The sequence below is a fragment of the Haliotis rufescens genome, unplaced genomic scaffold (genome assembly GCF_023055435.1).
Source record: "Haliotis rufescens isolate VD_foot unplaced genomic scaffold, xgHalRufe1.0.p SCAF_2, whole genome shotgun sequence".
NCBI lineage: Eukaryota > Metazoa > Mollusca > Gastropoda > Lepetellida > Haliotidae > Haliotis > Haliotis rufescens.
The window spans coordinates 64188061-64208283 of NW_025963890.1; the positions used below are offsets into that span (position 1 = coordinate 64188061).

The 20223-nt window shown below is 41.4% G+C and overlaps 2 protein-coding genes across 4 annotated transcripts; one reads left to right on the forward strand and one right to left on the reverse strand.

Moving 5' to 3' along the window:
• Positions 1-4668: 4668 nt before the first annotated feature.
• LOC124116704 lies at positions 4669-12451 on the reverse strand. Its single transcript, XM_046478142.2, has 7 exons — positions 12030-12451; positions 11723-11786; positions 10217-10296; positions 8119-8901; positions 7451-7645; positions 5798-7094; positions 4669-5583 (listed from the first exon to the last, which is right to left on the reverse strand). The coding sequence occupies exons 1-7, from the start codon at positions 12374-12376 to the stop codon at positions 4966-4968; spliced, it is 3384 nt and encodes a 1127-aa protein (XP_046334098.2). The 5' UTR covers positions 12377-12451; the 3' UTR covers positions 4669-4965.
• Positions 12452-12536: 85 nt separating this feature from the next.
• LOC124116705 (nucleoredoxin-like protein 2) lies at positions 12537-18441 on the forward strand. 3 transcript variants are annotated; one of them, XM_046478145.2, is made up of 3 exons: positions 12537-12731; positions 15181-15565; positions 16816-18441. In XM_046478145.2, exons 2-3 carry the CDS (start codon positions 15192-15194, stop codon positions 17036-17038), a joined length of 597 nt encoding a protein of 198 aa, XP_046334101.2. In that variant the 5' UTR covers positions 12537-12731; positions 15181-15191; the 3' UTR covers positions 17039-18441. The 3 variants fall into 3 exon arrangements, with proteins under 3 accessions (XP_046334101.2, XP_046334099.2, XP_046334100.2); XM_046478143.2 differs by having other exon boundaries at positions 12555-12726; XM_046478144.2 differs by lacking the exon at positions 12537-12731 and adding an exon at positions 14019-14082.
• The last annotated feature ends 1782 nt before the right edge of the window (positions 18442-20223 follow it).

The window sequence follows — 20223 nt, forward strand, 5'->3', positions numbered from 1 at the left end:
ATCACCCCCGAGCATATATGGCCTGTATCTGACATAGACGTGGGTGTGACCTGACACGGGGGTCGTGACATGGGGTTATATACATATGACCCCTCGGGATGGTATAGATTATGTATCTTCGGCAAGGCTTACTTTACGCACTAGGTCATTTTAGGTCACAATCAGTAGCATGCCAGCTACATCAGGGCGTTATGTATATAATCGAGTCTGGATAAGGCAAATCCGTGGCTGAAAGCATGAGCATAAATCCATGCCATCGATCCAGACGATAATTCAAGACTGCCCGGGTTAGTATAGGTCCCTTAGCAACCTATGCTGATCGTGAGAGGCGACCAAATGGATCGTGTGGTCAGACTCGGTGTCTTGGTTGATTGTGTGACATCATACCCCGACGGCGTGGATTATTATTCATGATATCAGTCACTGGATTGTATTGCCCAAACTCGAATAATTGCTTGTTGCGGTCATATAGCTGGAATAGTGTGGCATCAAACAACAAACAAACAAGTTCGGGACTGACCACCCGATCTTCATTATTTGGCTCCAATAACACAGTATCACAGAGCGAGGGCAATCTAAAACGGTTTATATCTATTCAAACAATACAGAGCGCATTGTTTGTACTTGACCACCAATCCGCCGTTAAGCATATGTTCAAACAAAATACAAAGAGAAAAAAGTACTGTAGCAACATGTATAAATAAATCATTTCCTTCAATGTTTCGAGTCAACAAGTAGAGAAAATGAAACATCTGTTATCTATTCGATTACTTTGTTGAAGGCATCTTACGTCACGTCATGAATGAAGTCCGGATGACGTAAACAAGACACTAGAGCGCGTGAACTGATATTTGCACTAGTGCACATACAATTTTTATTAACGCGGTTATTCAACCTATGGGTAATAAATAGAGACTATTACACTCGCACGTGTTACATACTGATATTATGAATCGAGTGTCAGACTTCGTGTATTTCCCGCGCGTGAGTGAGGGTAATATATGAATTCTTACACAAGTAAAATCAGTATGACACATTGACGAGTGTACTACTTTCTTCATTTTTAATCATTTCTATATCCTTTGGAGCTGCCCTTTTGAAAAAAGGAGTAATCACGACCGCTTTCTTACAAAACCACAATTGTCGAAAGACATCAACAATCTTCAGCTATGATGTCGTTTCTCGTGTGACGTCATTCCGACCTTACGTCACAATAAGATTCTAATGACCTCATCAATGCCGTACGGATGACGTAAACAATACACTAGTACGCGTGAAGTGATATTTGTCTTAGTGCACGTATGAGGGTACACATAGTGTCTTGTCCAACAACAGTGATTTCCCCAAATATCGGTTCCTCAACTTCTTTCCATCAGTATATACTTATCGTCCAAGAATCTTTATTTCTAAAAGACTGACATCCTAAATCTTTCACATGTTTCCACGACCTCAAACCAGTAGCAGTTGTGAGGGATTATTGTAAAGACTTAATGTCGTGAACGAGTTTTTTCGATTTTGTATAAAACCACTATCGCCATGTTAAGAAATAAAATACATTTGACTGGGGGCCCATATATGTACTCTCTGACAGTGGCCCTTGATATTCATGGTCTCTGTGTGTACAGTCACGTCTATTACACACCCTATCCGGACAGTTCATGTTGACATTGGGTCAGGCAAACTTGATTCATTGTCGCCAGCCTGGGGACCTACCATTGCACACAAGGGGGGCGGGACTGTGTCAGTGTGTATACTTACACCGTGCTAGTTTTCACATGACTTCCATTTGCACGTTTTAACAGTAAAATAATTATTTCCAATACCGTGTACGTACTTGTTGGTGTCTTTAAAGTATTCCTGTAATGTTGTCAGACGTCTAACTGAACCTGCCAACCCTGTTGGACATGATCTGTAGACACAATATATAACATACGACAGCTACTTACTGATGACACATTCATACTCTTGTAAAGTCATTAAGTAGGATATTGTTCGAGGTCTCGAGAGAGGTCATTTATTCGAGGCTGCGAACCGTGTCCAGTCTAGGTACATTCATACATAGCATGAACAGCCACAAGAAGATTCCTGACGCACCCTCGAATAATGTGTCAGAATATTATCATTTATATATATATTTCTAACTTTTGTTATTTTACTGTATGAACAATAATCAATACGGTTTACAATTGTTCTTGTAGCTCACACTATCGATCACTTAAGTTTCCAGATTTATTTACAGGCCACGTTCTGGAATATTGCAGGACTCGGCGTTAAACAACAAACAAAATAGTTCACAAACTTCCATGTGACCCTTGAAGATCTGGGGTAGAATAGGTCTTCAGCAACCAATGCTTGTCGTAAGAGGCGATTAACGGGATCAGGTGGTCAGGCTCGCTGATTTGGTTGATGCATGTCATCGTTTCCAAATTGCGTAGATCGATGCTCATGATATCAATCACTGGATTGTCTGGTCCAGAGTCGATTATTTACAGACCGCCGTCACATAGCTGTAATCTTGCTGAGTGCGGCGTTAAACAACAAACAAACAAAACAAACATGGTAGTTATGGCAGGCGGATCTTAATGCATATCTTAAATTCTTCCACAGCATCAAGTTTGTAGTATGTATATATACGTGTATATATAGATGTTTCGTTTTAATGAACAAAATAGTTTTGCTCCTCACTTCGACCAGAGACCAGATCGTACCATGACAACTGCTGTTCCCACTTGTTGGTTGGTTGGTTGGTTGGTTGGTTGGTTAACGCCGCACTCAGCAAGATTACAGCTATATGACGGCGGTCTGTAAATAATCGAGTCTGGACCAGACAATACAGTGATTGATATCATGAGCATCGATCCACGCAATTGGGATCGTTGACATGCATCAACCAAGTCAGCGAGCCTAAGAAACCCGATCCCGTTAGTCACCTCTTACGACAAGCGCAGTCGCCTTTTACGGCAAGCATGGTTTGCTGAAGACCTATTCTACCCCGGATCTTTACGGGTTCCCACTAGTACAAAGCGAGGGTAGAGCGACTAATGTCGGGAGTCTGTGGTGGCCATCATCATTCATGGGTTGAACGTTGACTTCACAGTCTTGAACTTTGTCGACGGGAGTCTGCGGTGAATAATGGGGCCTTGGCTATATAGCCCTGAGCGTGCTTTGTGCTAGACTGACACTTAGTCAATGAAAACATGTCTTTAAAATTTTATTTTTTCTTCTTCGAAAGAACCTTTCCTCTTCAGCTGGAATCAAGCATACTAGACTTGGTTAGTTTTATCTAGACTTGCCTGGGCTTTTAGTTTTAAAAAATACCTAAAAATTATATATTCCACAGTCATCGTGCAGGACTAGCTTTGTGCAAGTGAGCCCTGGTGATGAGGTGTGTTGACAAATGTGTCATCACAGCCCTGGGAAACAATGTAAGCTCATAGTGTACAACAACACCAACTTTCAGCCACGTCAGGCCATGAAAACACATGAATGTTTCTCATCGGAAGCTTATAACAAGGTCATTTTCCCGGTGGACGAGGTTAAAAATTCATTGATGTTCAGAAAACATATCATCAAAACAGCTTGTTTGTCGGACCAAGCCAAACAATTATGTTAGCCGTGAAAAAAGATCGTTCAAAATAACAAATATGATGATTCAGAAAAACATGTTTTCATTTTTCCTTGCCTAAAGGTAGTCACAGCCAGTGTGTTACACTCAGTGCAGCGAAGGTAAGGGGCATATATGCCATCAAGAACATGAATAGATATAACTTGTTAAGCTGAAAGTGGGGTATCATGCCTCTGAATGGTGTAGTATTCTGGTATATATATATATGAGCTCGAATAGTCATTGTGTGTATAGCTTTCGGAGTAGGTTTAAAAGACTTATATATATGTATTAGGTTTTCAAATGAGGGGTATAGTCTGAATATACAATTATACATATGGGAGGTCTAGATTGCCCTCTTGACAAATTATGGGACTCATATTTGATAATTGATTAAAAGTGTATTATTAAGGATGTTTTGGTGATGGCGTGGCGGTGAGGCAGGCTGTTGTTGTAATCATGGCAGTTGTGTGATGGTGTTGGAGTTTGCGATGATGTGGTGGTGTGGGGTGTTGTTGGTGTAGTGGTATGGTGATGTGAAGAGAATGTTGGCGTGTGTTACTGTTCGTGTAGTGGTATGAAGATGCTGACGCGGAGGCGAGGTTGGTTGTTCCTGTGGTGATGGTATTTGTGGTGATGACGCTGATAGCGCCGATGATGTGGTATGCGTGTGATGATAGTGGTGGCGTTGGCGTTATAATAGCTAAAACCACTTTTGTACATTGGAATTGTGGCGAACGTAACAACAATAATACTGTCTATAACGTTGTAAATAAGTGAGTATGGTTTTTCGCAGCTTTTAGCAATATTCGAGCAATATCCACGGCGGGGTACACCAGTAATGGGCGTAATACATTGTACCCATGTGGAGAATCGAACCAGGGTCTTCGGCGTGACGATTTAACCACTAGGCTACCCCAGCGCCCATATAACGTTGGGAGGTCAATAATGAAGTAGTGTTCATTTACGCATTTTATAATCTGTCAGTACATTCGATCTCGACACAAACAAGGATTGATTGTTATGCATACATCGACTGAGGCAAAAACAACTCAACAATATTATTGTCTATGTTTATCATTTTATTATTTGTTTCTATAAATGAGGTAATAAATATGTCGGTGCCAATTATACTATGTACAATGTAAAAATTCTCATTAATATACATTCACAACGATTTTGTGTACATTCACACATGCCAGTGATTTGTGTACACAGTATCAACAACAAGAAATAAATACACATCAAACACCATTCGTCATGTTAGACCTGTAATAGCAGTATCACAGATACGGTACATCCTTTCACATAAAAAAATAACAACAATAAATTGAACAAACACTTCACGTTAAATGCATCAATCAGGTCAAATGTATAAGATTGGCTGGATTAGCACGGATTGGACGAGCTCGACCATGTCTATCAAACACGTCCTGATCGTCCTCCCGGGAACCGACTGGGTCAACTGACGATTCCGACAGTTCAGAGTCCGAGCTGTAGGCATCGTTGTGGTTGTTGAAGTTCAGAAATGACGTGTAGTATCTAGGCCGGGGGCGGGCGTCAAAGGTTGGAACAGCCACTAACTTTGGAGGATTGTAATTGGCTGCGACAGTCACGTGTCTGTAGGTCTGAGCGGGAATCGCAGGAGCAAAACCGGCCGGTGGTGCAAAGGCTGCATTTGGGCGGGAAATGATGGAGGGGTGCAGGCGTGAGTGTTGCTCAAATGGGACTCGGTGGAGAGTTGAAGCGAGAGATGGTCCAAACGTGTGATATGCTGTGGGTTTGAGAGGAGGTTGAGGTGAAAACCCATGACGTAGAACTGTCGGCTGCAATGTGGGCCTGGGCTCCGGTTGTTTCTGGTGAGGCTGGAGAACCACCATATTGCGGTAGTCGTAGGGCTGAGGAGTTGGCACACACGTCATCTGGTTGGGCACAAACGAGATGTTTTGGTTTGGTCGGACTGCACCAATTCCTTGAGACTGAAAAAACATGATTGTGAAATGACAGCTGTATTTGACACTCACAGCACCGTGCAACATCTCGTGTCCTATTGGGTCAGAATGTCCTAAAAAAACGTCTTAAAAAACAGCTATTTTGCCCTTTACTTCAGATATAATCTACTCGGCAGATAATCAAGACTTCTTATTCTCTTGCATTGACGTTTTTTATTTACATACAGCAAACGCAACTTACCTGAATAAATCTTGTGTTTTCTTGTGGCTGGTGTAGATTCGTCATTACATTGTGCTCTGCCGCCGTCCAAGGAGATGTCACCGTCTGGTACTGGCGCAGACGTGGCTCTGCTAAAGCCCCACGCGGGAATACCTCCAGACTTGGTTTGAGTTCCAGCTGGTGCGGGGTCTGTGGGCGTATTATCCGTGCCTGGGGGATCTTGTCCGAGTTGTCACACGGGGAGGACATGCTACCCTGGTGAGAGGTGCGGGAATAGGACGCCAGATTAGGCCTCAGTGACCGCAGAGTCTGGTAGGATTGATGAGGTATAAGGGAATGTTGCGATTGAACAGGTGCATCGGGCTTTGTCCATACACTTTGTGATGTTCGTTGCCAAACTGTTGACGGAACGGACGTCAGCTTTGGCTGCAAATGGTTCATGCTGCTCTGAGAAGAAGCTGAAAGAGGCTTGAGAAGCTTGGCATCACCATTTGTCCATGACTGATCTTTGCCATCTATCTTTGTCTCAGGACTGTTGATCCATATGTTCCACAAATCGTCTACAGTGTGTTCTTTTTCATATATCTTCTTCCATCCGTTCCCAGTAAACCTCATATTGCCAATAAGGCCACACGGCTTGCTGGCCGACTTACCTACACTGGTGAGGGGTTTAACCTTATCCAGAATGGGGTTGTCATAGAACGATTTCTTCGTATCGAACAGTTTATACTCTTTGACAGGACTGTTCTCTGACTCATGTGCTGGAGACCACTGCTGATATGATTCTGTTGACTTTTGACTTTCAGGACTATTTAGGAACTCGTTGCTCTGATCATCACAGACGCGATTTTGCTGGTGGCGGTCGTTGTCATCCAGGTGAAACGGAAGCTCTTGATGTACGACAGGCGATCGCTTCATCTGCTCCGGCGAGGGCGTTTTTGGCATAAAGGGCTGACTGCAAGGACTAAGGCTATTTCGATTCTCGTGCCTCTGCTGAGGAGAAGTTTTAATATCTGTTAGCTCTTCCTCGATCTTATTAAGTCTTTTTTCACTCTCGCACCCTGTAAAGCTGTAGTCATCTGAGACTGGCCACCTTGGAAAGAAGGGCTCACTGTGTGCAGACAGCTCGATCCTCTGAGTAACAGGGTAGCAGTAGTCCTTGACATGATCATCTCTGTATTCTTGGTGGGTTTCGCTCCTGCTGAAGCCGTGTTTGCTGTGAGGAGGACGGCCGTCTTCACCGTGGCTCTTCACAGTCCACACTCTCGTGTCTGAAATGGTTGCCCTGGAATTGGACACAGCTTCTGGCTCCGAGTATCTGAAACGATTAGAACATGATTTGTGAGCTCTAGTCTGAAGGTTCTGCACAACTTCGGGTGTAATAATTCATGAAATAATGATAAAAAGGAGTCTCATTATCTTGGTTTTGACTTCATGCTTAGTAAACTAAGATGCGTACATTAGCTGCAAGATGGGCTGATCATGGATTCGGGGTGATAATATTGCTTGGTTATTCAGAACCATGCCCGTGCCAGACATATCACTAAACATCCACGCTGCGGGTCACGTTTATCTTTCTTCACTCATGAAACTAACAAACCGTGATTTATATACTGTTAAAAAGCGCTCATTGTAGATATCAATGACAGAAAATGATAGAAATAGCCAGCACACCTGCAGGGGTCTGAGTACTGTACGTCATCAACAAACGTGACTTGGTAGTCTCTGAAGTTGGACCTCCTAGCGTTCCTGACCCCCCTGACTGGACGTTCCCTCCTCTTGGTGGACACTAGGAGTGGGATTTGTAAACCAATTTCGGGGGATAAATGCTGTTCTGGTGGTTGGACATCACGCGGAGACCACTCAGACCTGGACAGAGTAAATATACATTATTGAATACAGACATCGTGGAACAAACAATTGTTACAAATGCACAGCACTGTTGAACGATATTGCTAAAGCAGTGGTGTGAATTGATCACGATATGGCTGCCGACGCTCGTGACGCTGAAACCAGAGGTCAAATTCACACATGGATACAACGTGTGAAGCCGATTGGTGCGTGTTCCTCGCTGATATATGTATAACAAAGTAATAGTATCAAAGGCGGCGAAAAACCAAACTCACTCCAAAAGGCCTTGGTGTGTACCAGCCTTATGTTATGTTATTCCAAACAACAAGAAACGTAATCAACGTGTCTCCATTAGTTTCAACCGACGTCCATGCACTATTCTCTCACCGAAAGGAGACCATACAAACAGACCTAGATGTTCTGAAGACCTACAGATGCAAATTTGGTACACTATAAAACTTCGAAAAATGCCTTCTCATTTTTATACATACCTGTTCGGACTTCCATCCCCTTGGCCGTCGTTCTGTTCTGGCACACACCAAATGTCAAACAGTCTGCTGGTATGTCTGTCTGTCTTGATGTCCAAGTCATCATCAGGTTCGTCCCTGACTGTGTCAGCGAGAGAAACCAGCGACTCCTCTTTGACCACGTCCGGCACTGGGAGGTTGAAGCCGTAAGACACGCGAGGCACGAAGTCCTTGATAGAATCAAAGTTTCTTTCTGCCCAGAGCTCTGATGTGGGGGCATTAGGTTCGGTACCTACAGGGTAATAATGCAACTGCTTGTAATGAGACCACTGGTCAGAGTAGCCAGAGGTCAGATCTTCGTTCACGGCGGATGAGGAGTCCCTTGGTGAACTGGACCCGCAGCTCACAGACCCCTGTTGTGAAAACACATCTTGGTCATCTGAGGTGCTGGGAGTGTAGGATGATAGATCTAACCAGAGTCGTTTGACACATTGAGAAGTGACTTTGGATGCGAGCAGACGACAGTCCTCGTCAACCTCGTTCTCAATTGAAGCCTCGTTCTTGGCTGCCAACCATAACTCGTAGGATGCAAATTTCGCAGGAAGGACGGCTTCGGGTTTATGTACCCAGTTCCCGCACGGTGACCTTGACCGCATGAAATCCAGGAAGTCGTGATACTTGTTCAGGTACTCATGGACAATGTCACCGACGTCGTCTACGGCGAGACAGATGTTGTCCTGAAGTTGGTCATCTGGTCTTACAAACTGGGCATTGGGAAACACAATGTCCTGAAGGCCAGCAAATGTTCTGCAAAAATCGATTAAAAAATTATTTCGAAGCATTTCAGGGTATTACAGGGTACCTGTGAAAATTGCATGAACAAAGTGACAAAAATTATCAATGTCACTAATTAATCATAAATGACGACAGGACAAACCTAATACATCTCCATACTGTTTAATTATTTAAGACCAATACAAAAAAAACTTTGTCAGCGCAAACACATATAAAAATGGGGGCGGGCGGGTAGCCTAGTGGTTAAAGCGTTCGCTCTTAACGCCGAAGACCCGGGTTCGATTCCCGACATGGGTACAATGTGTTAAGCCCATTTCTGGTGTTCTCCGCCGTGATATTGCTGGAATATTGCTAAAAGCGGCGTAAAACCATACTCACTCACTCACATGTAAAAATGTCCTTGTAACAGCTGCCATCTTAAAACAAGTCAAACGTGCTGAAACAAAGCTATTGTGATATGAATAGTGTCGCGGTACTGCAGCTCAACAGTCTAACATGTCAACAAAGACATCTGAGAAGATGATGTTTACAGACGACAACGGACGCCGAACAAGCAGGCAAGTCTCCTGTCCATGGACAATGAGAATACGGATCACATATCAGTTCGAGAACAACCTATTATCTTTAGTCCTAATCCCCTTAAACCCTATGGATGTCAGTCTTGAGCAGTATTAGAACAACCCATCCGGGTTACTGTCTGCGGTTCAAGATGACGCTGTCGTCCGCAGCGATCGAAATCGTCCAACAGTTCACCTGGCTATTTGGTGGGCGACGAGAGGATCTGTACATTGTGGTTCCGTGGTGATGCTGCTGATACTTGCCATGTATGCAGTCTTGTACTGTCGTGTTGAAAGATGAGGTTCAATAGGAACAACGTGCGGCTGTAGGATCTTATTACAATACGAGCGTTGGGCCCTTAACTTATCTTGCCTTGCACGTGCACTAGGGCCCCGTGAGGATCCGGGTTCGAATAGGCCTTCAGCAACCCATGCTTGCCGAAAGAGGCAACTGTGCTCGTCGTAAGAGTCTTCTCATGGGATCGGGTGGTCAAGCTCGCTGACTAGGTTGATGCATCTCATCGTATCCCAGCTGTGTGGATCGATGCTCATGACATCAATCACTGGATTATCCAGACTCGAATATATACGGGCCGCCGTCATGTTGCGTTAAACAACAAACAAACAAACGTGCCCCAGGTTTGTTCTACATGTGACGGAGACCCCCCAACACACACACACACTATACACTGTTTTTCACGTGCAGAATATATATATTTTGATATATGAATATAGTCAAACGGATACCTCACAGCACACACTACACTTACAATCTGGGATCAAAGGGATCATTGTAGCAAACACCGGGTAGTCCTTCATTCCGACCAAATCCGACTGTCCTCGCATCGCCCTGTCGGTAGAAGAGTAAACGTGGTTATATACGTCATCATACAGCCGAGACATGTATTTCCCAATCCCTTCTGGGACTACAGGGGGCACGGGTGGCCCAGTCGTCTAAGGCGCCGCGATTCGCTGTGCAGTGTTGCGTCCCTTGGGCACGCCAGAAACCTATGATTGTGGGTTCGAATCCCGGTTCGCCTCGATTATGTTTCTAGGTTTGTCTGCACCATACCCGTGCTCGTGGGTTTCACCGAAGTGGTAAACGTCTGAGACCTGCATGACTTCGGGCATTCCTCCCACATTAAGCTGACACGCCGCGATATAACTGGAATACTGTTAAAAGCGGCGTTAAACCCAACTCACTCACTCACTCTGGGATTACTCTTGATACAGTCAGCATCAGCATCACCGTGTGGAAACCCTGCCCTACCATTCAAAAGCTCATTAAAAACATCAAAAGTTTCTACAGACTCATCTGTTTAATAATCTGACATTTCATGTTTTCAACAAGTCAGTCTGGCCACCTCAAACTTGAAATGACTGGTCCGGTCTAGACACGATTACTTACAAACCACCGTCATATGCTCTTGATTTTGTATACTGGCATTTGTGTTGTGGACCAGCGTATTTGTCAAACCTTGTACAAACCCTTTTACACTTAAATTTGTCTCCCTTAGCCCACACAGAAACTATACACAACAAAAGATACAACCCACCCTTCGTTGCGACATTTTCAAATAGGTCGGGCAAGCCTCTCCTTTGTTTACCTGACTCAGTTACCTTTATTCAGTTCTAAAAAGTGTTATTTTGTCAAATGTGATTTTCGCTTCTATGTTTTAAATGCTTTTACGACAACAAATAAACATAATTGTCGTAACACGATTAAATAATTAACACAAAAGGGGAACAAAACCAACTTCCATTCTCTTCACAACTCGTATACATCACTGTCGTAACGCAATGAGTGAGTGAGTGAGTGAGTATTGTTTTACGCCGCTTTTAGCAATATTCCAGCAATATCACGGCGGGGGACACCAGAAATGGGCTTCACATATTGTACCCATGTCGGGAATCGAACCCGGGTCTTCGGCGTGACGAGCGAACGCTTAAACCACTAGGCTACCCGACCGCCCCCGTAACGCAATGATAACCTTTTATGTTTCTGTCTCTAGAACGATATATGTTGTTACACGGACACCGAAGAGGGATTTAAAGAGGATACAATCCCCCTTTGGGAAATATATAAAGTAAACAACGGGAGAAACCCCTACAGTAACCGTCTTCGTACAATCTGCCCGGATTTTAACATCACATATCCTTTACCCGCCTCTTACAACTTTTCCCACTACAACACAAACTATTTCGTTTTCTGCAGATTATATGACTGATTATTTTTTTATCAATTCAATCTATTTTCATATTGCCATCTGTATTACCTGTTGTATGTCATCCGTGTGGTCTAAATTGGTGTCATGTGTACATTCCTGATGTAAACCAAATCTGAAGTGAGAAGAATAGCATCAATACGACATACGAAAAGATCAAGAACAATGTCATAATACATAGGCCTAGTACACCCGTTTAAAATTTCATTCTGCTACTCGTATCATGCATGTATTATATATTTTATCATGATTACAGGTATGTAAGCAATTATTATCTCATCCCTTGAAAGGTCAAGATGATTACTCGTATTTTTATCAATTGGACAAATGACCATATACGATGGTATTATGTACTTACACTGGACTGCAGAAAAAGTCGTCCTCTTCTGTGAATTCCGGTTGCTCTTTTTGGTTAATGAGTGATTTTTCTGTTTGAGGACCTACGGCAATACCAGCTAAAATATCAGCGGATGTCACTGAAGAAAGTCTTTTCTGCAGAAGTTCACTCGTAAGGCAAATGTTGCATAAAGTTGGTGTCAGGACATCATATTTCGAAGGATCATCTTGCCATATGTCATTTATGCGAGATCTGATGCTGTCGAGAGAAGATTCATAAGCGAATCCACGCATGTCATCTGGTCTGCTTTCCTTTTCAGAATTGTGCTCAAAATTCTGAAAACCATCCTGTTTCATACCCGAAGACATGACATGAATAGATAATCGGTGCGAAACCGATAGCCAAACCGTCCCGTTGCAACATGGAAACCGTATCGTCACACTTCCGCTATGTGACGTCACACATAATATTATGACGTCACGCATTGTTTACGTCAAAACTACGCAGGGAAAGGCCATTCATTGTGCGTGTCCTTCCCATCTCTAGATCTAAACTCAGCCAGTAGTTTAGTTTTTGACAAGTTGTGTAACATATTTCATGACTTAATGTTAAGAACACAGTGAAGTGAAATAATTTGTAGAATATATTTTACACTTCACAATGTCCTATGGCCTTGCATGTACATGTCAAGCTTAAATTGCCCACGGAGCACACACTGGTAAGGTAATACATCTTAGTGAAGGGGTCATTTGAACCTTTTTTAAATGTTTTGATAAAATGTGGTGAATTCAAATAAATTTTCAAATTCTGATAACGAAAGATCCAATTGAACTTTTGGAGTTTATGATTGTGATATGGTAGGATTATAAGAGTTCGGCATAAAATTCCACAGCGGCGGAAAATTTGTTTGTTATTTCTAGCGTATGAATCCTGAATGTTTACATTATTCATCTCACGTTAGTTGTTTTGATAATAACTGACCTTAAGTCAATGTTCACCTTCTTTCATCATGTATAAGACTTTTAACCAATAAACCGTAAAAGAATAATTTAAAAAATAAATAAATAAAAGTACTCACGGTGCCGGAGTGTGGTACGAACCAGGACATGCGACTCATTTTCATATCCGTATGCGTGTACTTGCCATCCGTATATCTTATCAAGTTTACGGGGGTTAGGTGTTTAATGTAACTGATGCGTGCTTCCTTAATGTCAAAATAATGGACTGAGTGAAAAAAGAAATCGTGTGCGTAAACAAGAAAGAAAAACATTTTTGAACAGGATAATCAGTATTTCACGTGGTTGTAAACTCATATTATCGTAAAATATATTTTCTTTTTCTTAAATTATCTTCAATTTACATTTAAATAGCACTCATGCCCTTCTGTTGTTGTTTCTACAACGGACAATCTATAATCGTTCGTAAAATAACATGAAAAATATCACTACAAAACAAAGCCTCTTCCTTGCCCGAAACAGCGGGACAACCGTCTCTATCAGGCTCATGCCGAGAAAACGTGAAAGAAAATTTACCGAAAAGCACTTTCATTGTGTTTTTCTCTGCAAAGACGAAGATAGACACGTCATGCGTCGTTGGTCACTGTTAATGGTTCATATTGGACAAAATTTCTCATTGAAAAGAAAATATCAAACAGACCACGATTTATAAAGGAAATGAAATAGAGTCACGTTCTCAGCATGTTTCTCCTTTTACAAGCACATAGCTGTTCGAATATACGTGAGGGTGCTGTGTAAGAATGATATAATCACATCATAAATATATCTATCGGTTTTAGTTGTTTTGTCTATTATATATTTGAATTTTATGATTTTCAAAAAGCGATATAATAATATTCCAGAAAATATTTACTAGTTCCGTTATCATTCAATCTCATGAAAATCAGATCTTAGAGCTCGGTATCTTTAAACAATGCGGTAGCGAGCACTTGGATTTGATTTTCATGAGATTGTGTTATCATTCAAATATCACGTGTTTATTTGTGAACCTATACGTTGGTGCCCTCACAAGGGACATAACTCCAACGCTCTTAGTAGATCTATGCACTGTTGCTAAGGTAAATATTATGTTTATTTTCCTTGTTTGCCTTAATGTGTTTTTGTGTAGTTGTAGTATATGCATTCCACATAAGTAACACTAACCTTGTCTTTGAAATGCATCCGTACATGTTTGTAACTGTTGGGAGAATTAGGCCTTGTATTGAACATTTGGAGGATTGCATGTTGCCGTTTAGCGCAATAGCATTATTAGCATTTGTTAATAATGACTGATAAAGATAACATATTTAGCAGACTGCCTAACCTATCAAGTGGCATTGTATGAGATATTGAAGTCTTTCAATGCTCCCTTGACAGAATGTTGTTAGTAACTTTCTACCACTCCCCGATATATGTGAGGGGCTCAACCGATACTATTGATAATATTGTACTACAATTTTCTTAGTTACAATATTATCTACAATTTGTAGTATTGATAATATTGTAACTAAGAAAAATCCAAATAGAATCTATGTGAATAAAAGCTGAAAATCTGTCTCTGTCCACGTTTCTCGAAAAGATCATTTATTATAAATGATGATATTTGCAATTTTGGTGTCAAATCGTATATTATATGTGATAATATTTTTAATTTTGGGGGACCTCAGTTCATATCTTGATGAAGTATATTTTGTCAACTTACTCATTCAAGGGCCAAATAATGATCAGGAAAACAATAAAACAATCAGCTTGGTCAATGAAAATTTAGATAAAATATATATCTCCTAACTGGAAATCAGAAGTTGACATCCTGTTGTGTATGTCTTATATGGAAGTCTTTGAGTGTAAATTGCTGTATCAGTTTCGTATCAAACTCTTTATCTGATAAATCATATTCAGATACTTATGATAATTTTGTAATGATTACTACTTACACGAACAGAATTCTCATAATACTTAACGACAAATTAATTTTGCTATCATATCATAATTATCATGTATATGCATATAACAAAAGTGATTCATCAGGGCTGAAGAAACAGAGAAAATGCTTCAAATCCAATTTCAATATAATTTGAATAAACATAATAAAGGTGGATTCTTGCATTAAAAATTAAAATAGATTGGTCAATATTATTTTTTTTTTAAATACAATTGCCGGTGTTTCTGTTCCTCAGTGAGACAGAAGATGGAGTCACACAAACCTGAGTCCACATCACCTCCTCCTCCTCCTCCAAACCCTTTCAAAGACTGCTGGCTATTGACTAAGGAGCACTTCAATACTGAGAAGTATGTTCCTGACCGGGCTACTTATGGCCTGGTCAGTGGCGAAGAGGTTACAAAGGAGAGAGTGACCGCTGTCTACTTCTCAGCATCCTGGTGCCCCCCATGTCAGAAGTTTACACCCCTCCTCCGGCAAATGTACCAGGACCTCAGGAACAGGAATGCCCCTCTTCAGGTTATCTTCATCAGCTTTGACCGAACAAAAGAGGCGATGGAAGAATACTACCTAAGCTGTCATGGTGACTGGCTAGCAGTGCCTTATGACGACCCTCTCAGAGAGTAAGGTTTTTTTAAATACTGCTCAACCTTTATTTTTGTTTGTGTTATTTGTTTTTGAATGCTGCACTCAGCAATATTCCAGTGATGTAAGGGAGGTCTTTAAATAATAATGTCTGAACCAGACAATCTAGTGATTGACATCATGAGCATCGATCTACTTAATTGGGATACGATGACATGCATCAACCAAGTCACCGAATCTGACCACCCAATCCTGTTAGTCACTGTTTACGACTAGAATGAATCGTTGAAGATCAAGTCTAACCCGGATCTTCACGGGAACAACCTCTGAAAGCAATACTGAGATATTTTATATTGATTAAATATGTATGGTATAAGTTATCAGTCTGGTGTATAGCGGTCTTGATGTTTATCACCTTGGTAAAACCCATATGTGTGGGTATGGTGCCGACAAATCCAAGAAACATCATAAGGGTGAACAGTAGATTCAAACCAGTGATCATAGGTTTCTGGCATATGTAAGGGACCGAACTCTGTAAATGAATTAAGGCACCTACGACTGAGCCACCCATGTCCCCGTCTTGGACTATATTTCAGTTATATCATGGTGTCGCCAAATGTGTCAAGAGAACTGTAAGTGATACAGTTCTGATCAAGGAAATCTGGCATTCGAACCCCTGTTCAGCAAATCCTTACATGACTAAGGGATGTAACTCTGCACATTGAATTCTGGTGCCTTTGATGGTTCATGCAGAGGGTCCAGAAAAACTATTGAGGAGGATCATGAAACCTAAGATTTTGGGTGTGAATCCCAGTTCGCCACCGATTATGTTTCTAGGTTAGTCAGCACCATACCCGTGCTCATGAATTTCATTAAAGTGGTAAAATTGTGAAACCTGCATCACTTTGGGCTATCCTCTCACATCAAGAGATGACCATCCGATCCCATGATACATGTCATCGATCCCAATTGAGTGCATCGATGCTCATAATATTTATCACTGGATTGTCGGGTCCAGACTCGATTATTTACAGACCACTGTCATACAGCTGGAATATTGCTGAGTGCGGCGTTAAACAACAAACAAACAAACCAACAACATCAAGCTGACACACCGTGATTTTAACTGGAATACTGTTCAAAGCGGCGTCAAACCCAATTCACTCACTCATTTGTCTCAAATCATGACTCAAACAGCATAATCACAGAGAAATCAAAGAAAAAGTCATTTTTTCTTATTTCTTCTAATTAGTCTGTATTAGGCTTTATGTCATTTCATTAACTGCAGGCAGCTTTCCAACAAGTTCAACATCAATGCTATCCCCAAGCTGGTTGTGCTGCGCCCGGATGGGGAGGTGATCACCATGAGAGGACGGAAGGACGTTCAGGACAAGGGGATGATCAGTTTCCGGAGCTGGCAGAATGCAGCTAACTTGGCAGACACTGTGTCTTTAACCAGAACATTCTCTGAAACAAGGGGTGTCTCAGTGACAAGGGACCCAGATGAGTAGTCCATACACGTCATGGAGTAGAGTCGAGAGTAGGAACTGTGAGAGCGAGTGACAGGCAGAGAGTTAGGAAGGAGGAGATGGTGAACCAGCTGACGGCAAGAAAGGATCTGTGCTGAAAGTAGTCTGGTTTATGGTGGTCAACACCATACTAATAATATTAATTATACTATTCAAAAGAAGTTAAAGAACACCTGATTATGTTCATGACTAGAGTTAATTTGTCATGGCATATGAAGCTGAACATTCACAGGTGTCACAGGCAAAGAAAATAGACTTGAGAATGCATCACAAAATCTACCCAGACTCTATTTCCCGGATTTCAATATGTTGTGCAATCAACATCTTTTCTTTTTTTCTTTGCATCACTTCAGTGAAACTGTGTCCAGACACTGCACCAGACACTTCCTGTAACACATGTCAGAGAAGGGTAGGTGAGTTATCTCCCCTGGAAGGAACTCGAGTCCCTGTAACTGGCAACTATCTGAACCTGACCCCTGCTCGAGTATGCAAGTACCTGTCACAGTTCTAGCCAACACATCCATATCAAATGCTATTTGTGTGACAACATATCCAAGAAAGGATGCAAGACATCAGTCATACACAGTCTGTCTTATAAAAAGTGAGCAGCGTACTAAAAGTGGAGATGAAAGGCAGCAATGGATGACGAGAGTGAAGCTTTACCAAAAGCTGGCTCCGTGTACAACAAATCTCCCCCTTGGGGATTGGTAATCACACAAACGTAGTAAGTGTGATGATGACTCAACTGATAGACCGTGGTCATCCTGGTCACCTAAATTTGAAGCTGTACATGAAATATCTTTTTTCATAACCCATGTATCTTCCACGTTGAAGGCCAACAATTATCAAGGTCTTCAGCTTCATAGGATAACACTTCATGGATAAGAACTTCTTTGATACTGTAAAGGCAACGTTTCGGTATAGATCCTAATACCGTTTTCAAGCAAGATTCGTAGGATACATGGGATAAAAATATTGATATTTTATGTATGACAAATTCCTGTGGTCTGGTAGAGTGGGGGGAAAGGAGGTCAAAAGGTCGTAATGTTCAATCTACGTATTGAAGAGAGGGGGAAAGGAGGTCAAAAGGTCATAATGTTCAATCAATGTATTGAAGAGAGGGGGAAAGGAGGTCAAAAGGTCGTAATGTTCAATCAATGTATTGAAGAGAGGGGGAAAGGAGGTCAAAAGGTCGTAATGTTCAATCTATGTATTGAGTCACTGAGAATCATGTTCCATGAATATCAACCAAACACATCTTCATGAGGCAAGTGAGTTAACTGACGTAAAATGTCATGCAGATTTTTGTCGATTGCAGGATTTGCAAAGCATGTGCACCGCCAACTCGTTGTCAACAGATTTTTCCAAGTCTTTTCATGTTTTAATCAAGGTGCTCATGTGATTTGATGCACTTCGCTATGTAAGACCCGTTTTATCACAATATAGATCTTGATTGTCGATCAGATCGTTTTGACTGGGCGCTGCCATTTGGTTTGAAGCAAATGCAAGTGATACAAGAGGTGGAATCTGATTGGTCCATATGAGATGCTTAGAAGGGGCATAACTTGTAATAACCATTGGTGGCGCTACGTCGAGCACAGGAATTCCAGCCAAGTTCGGCAGGGATGGAAACTGGACTTCTAAAGTCAGTTAACTCCCTTGCCTCAGGAAGATGACCAAACAAGGCCAACACATTCTCTCAAAGAGTGATTGTACTGGGTGAATTTCAGCAGTATCACGGCAGAGACACCAGAAATGGGTTTCCCACATTGTACCCATGTACTCTTGCTATTTTGCAGAAGGAATTACTTCTGCAATGACTTGTGACAATGCAGTATTGACAATAAGGGGTAGTAACTCCAGCCACATCCAGGATTGCCTTGTTACGTCAACTTTTTTATCCTTTTTCCCTTACAGAACTGAATTATTTTGGAAAAATCACTAAACCAACTTTTTTTAAAAAGGCCTCATCACTGTAAAATTGCTGTCTGGAAGAAGCGATAGTTCATAAGAATGGAGGTCAGTAAGGATTAACAGGCATGTTGGAGGTGGTCCATGTACAGATCTGAGATCATCTCTGAAACTGTACTTGGGCTTCCATTCTCTACAATGCCCAGACATCACAGACAATGACATCTCTCTTAAATAAACATTTTCAAATCACAATCATGTTGTTTTTAATAATTCCACTTCTATCAGACTAACTAGTTACAGATAGTTATGTTTTTCATTGAGCATAACTGATAATCAGAGTGCTCTTATTAAAAAACACCTCAATCCTCCCCTTCTCCCCAAAGGTGACATATTTTCAAGTTGAGTGACCAAGCCAAATCATGTTAATAGTATGTACTGATTTAAGTCAAAATCATACAGAAGTTGTAGGTTCTGGTGACTTTTTTAAGAGACCCTCTGAGTAGCCTAAGATGTGTGACCCAAATCCCCAAATTCATTTCCCTAATAGCTTCGGACTTATTAACGTTCCATTTCCACCCGCCTCAGAAAATTTAATTTTTTTCATATATCTATAGATGAAGACATCTTGTGTTCTGTACTTCAGGAAATACTGGTACATCCTATCCATAGTACTACTTGTAGCAAACATTGCTGATTCATGTACACCATCATGTACACACCTTGAATAGCTTTGTTTATTTCAAAATATAAAATATAGAATAAAATGCATTCTGTGTCACATTTTTTAACCACTTGAATGAAACTGAATAATTAACTTATTGTGGCCTTAAATCCAAAGGACTAGGCTTTGAGTGAGTGAGTGAGTATGGTTTTACGCTGCTTTTAGCAATATTCCAGCAATATTACGACTGGGAACACCAGAAATGGGCTTCCACATTGTACCCATGTGGGGAATCACACCCGGGTCTTCGGCTTGACGAGCGAACACTTTAACCACTTGGCTACCCCACCGCCCCCATATGCTTGGAAAACATTTGACTAGATAAAGATAATGGACCCCTTGCTCCACATGGGTGGACAACGCAATAGTCTTCAGCAAATAAAAAACATTTTCAAAAATTAACAATTAACAATTTATTTCAGCGGATTGAATAAAATTGGCAGAAATGAGACACAAGACAGTCAAAACATTAAACTGATTATTGTTGAGACAATACACAGAGTACACCAAACATTACGTCCACTGTTTAGAT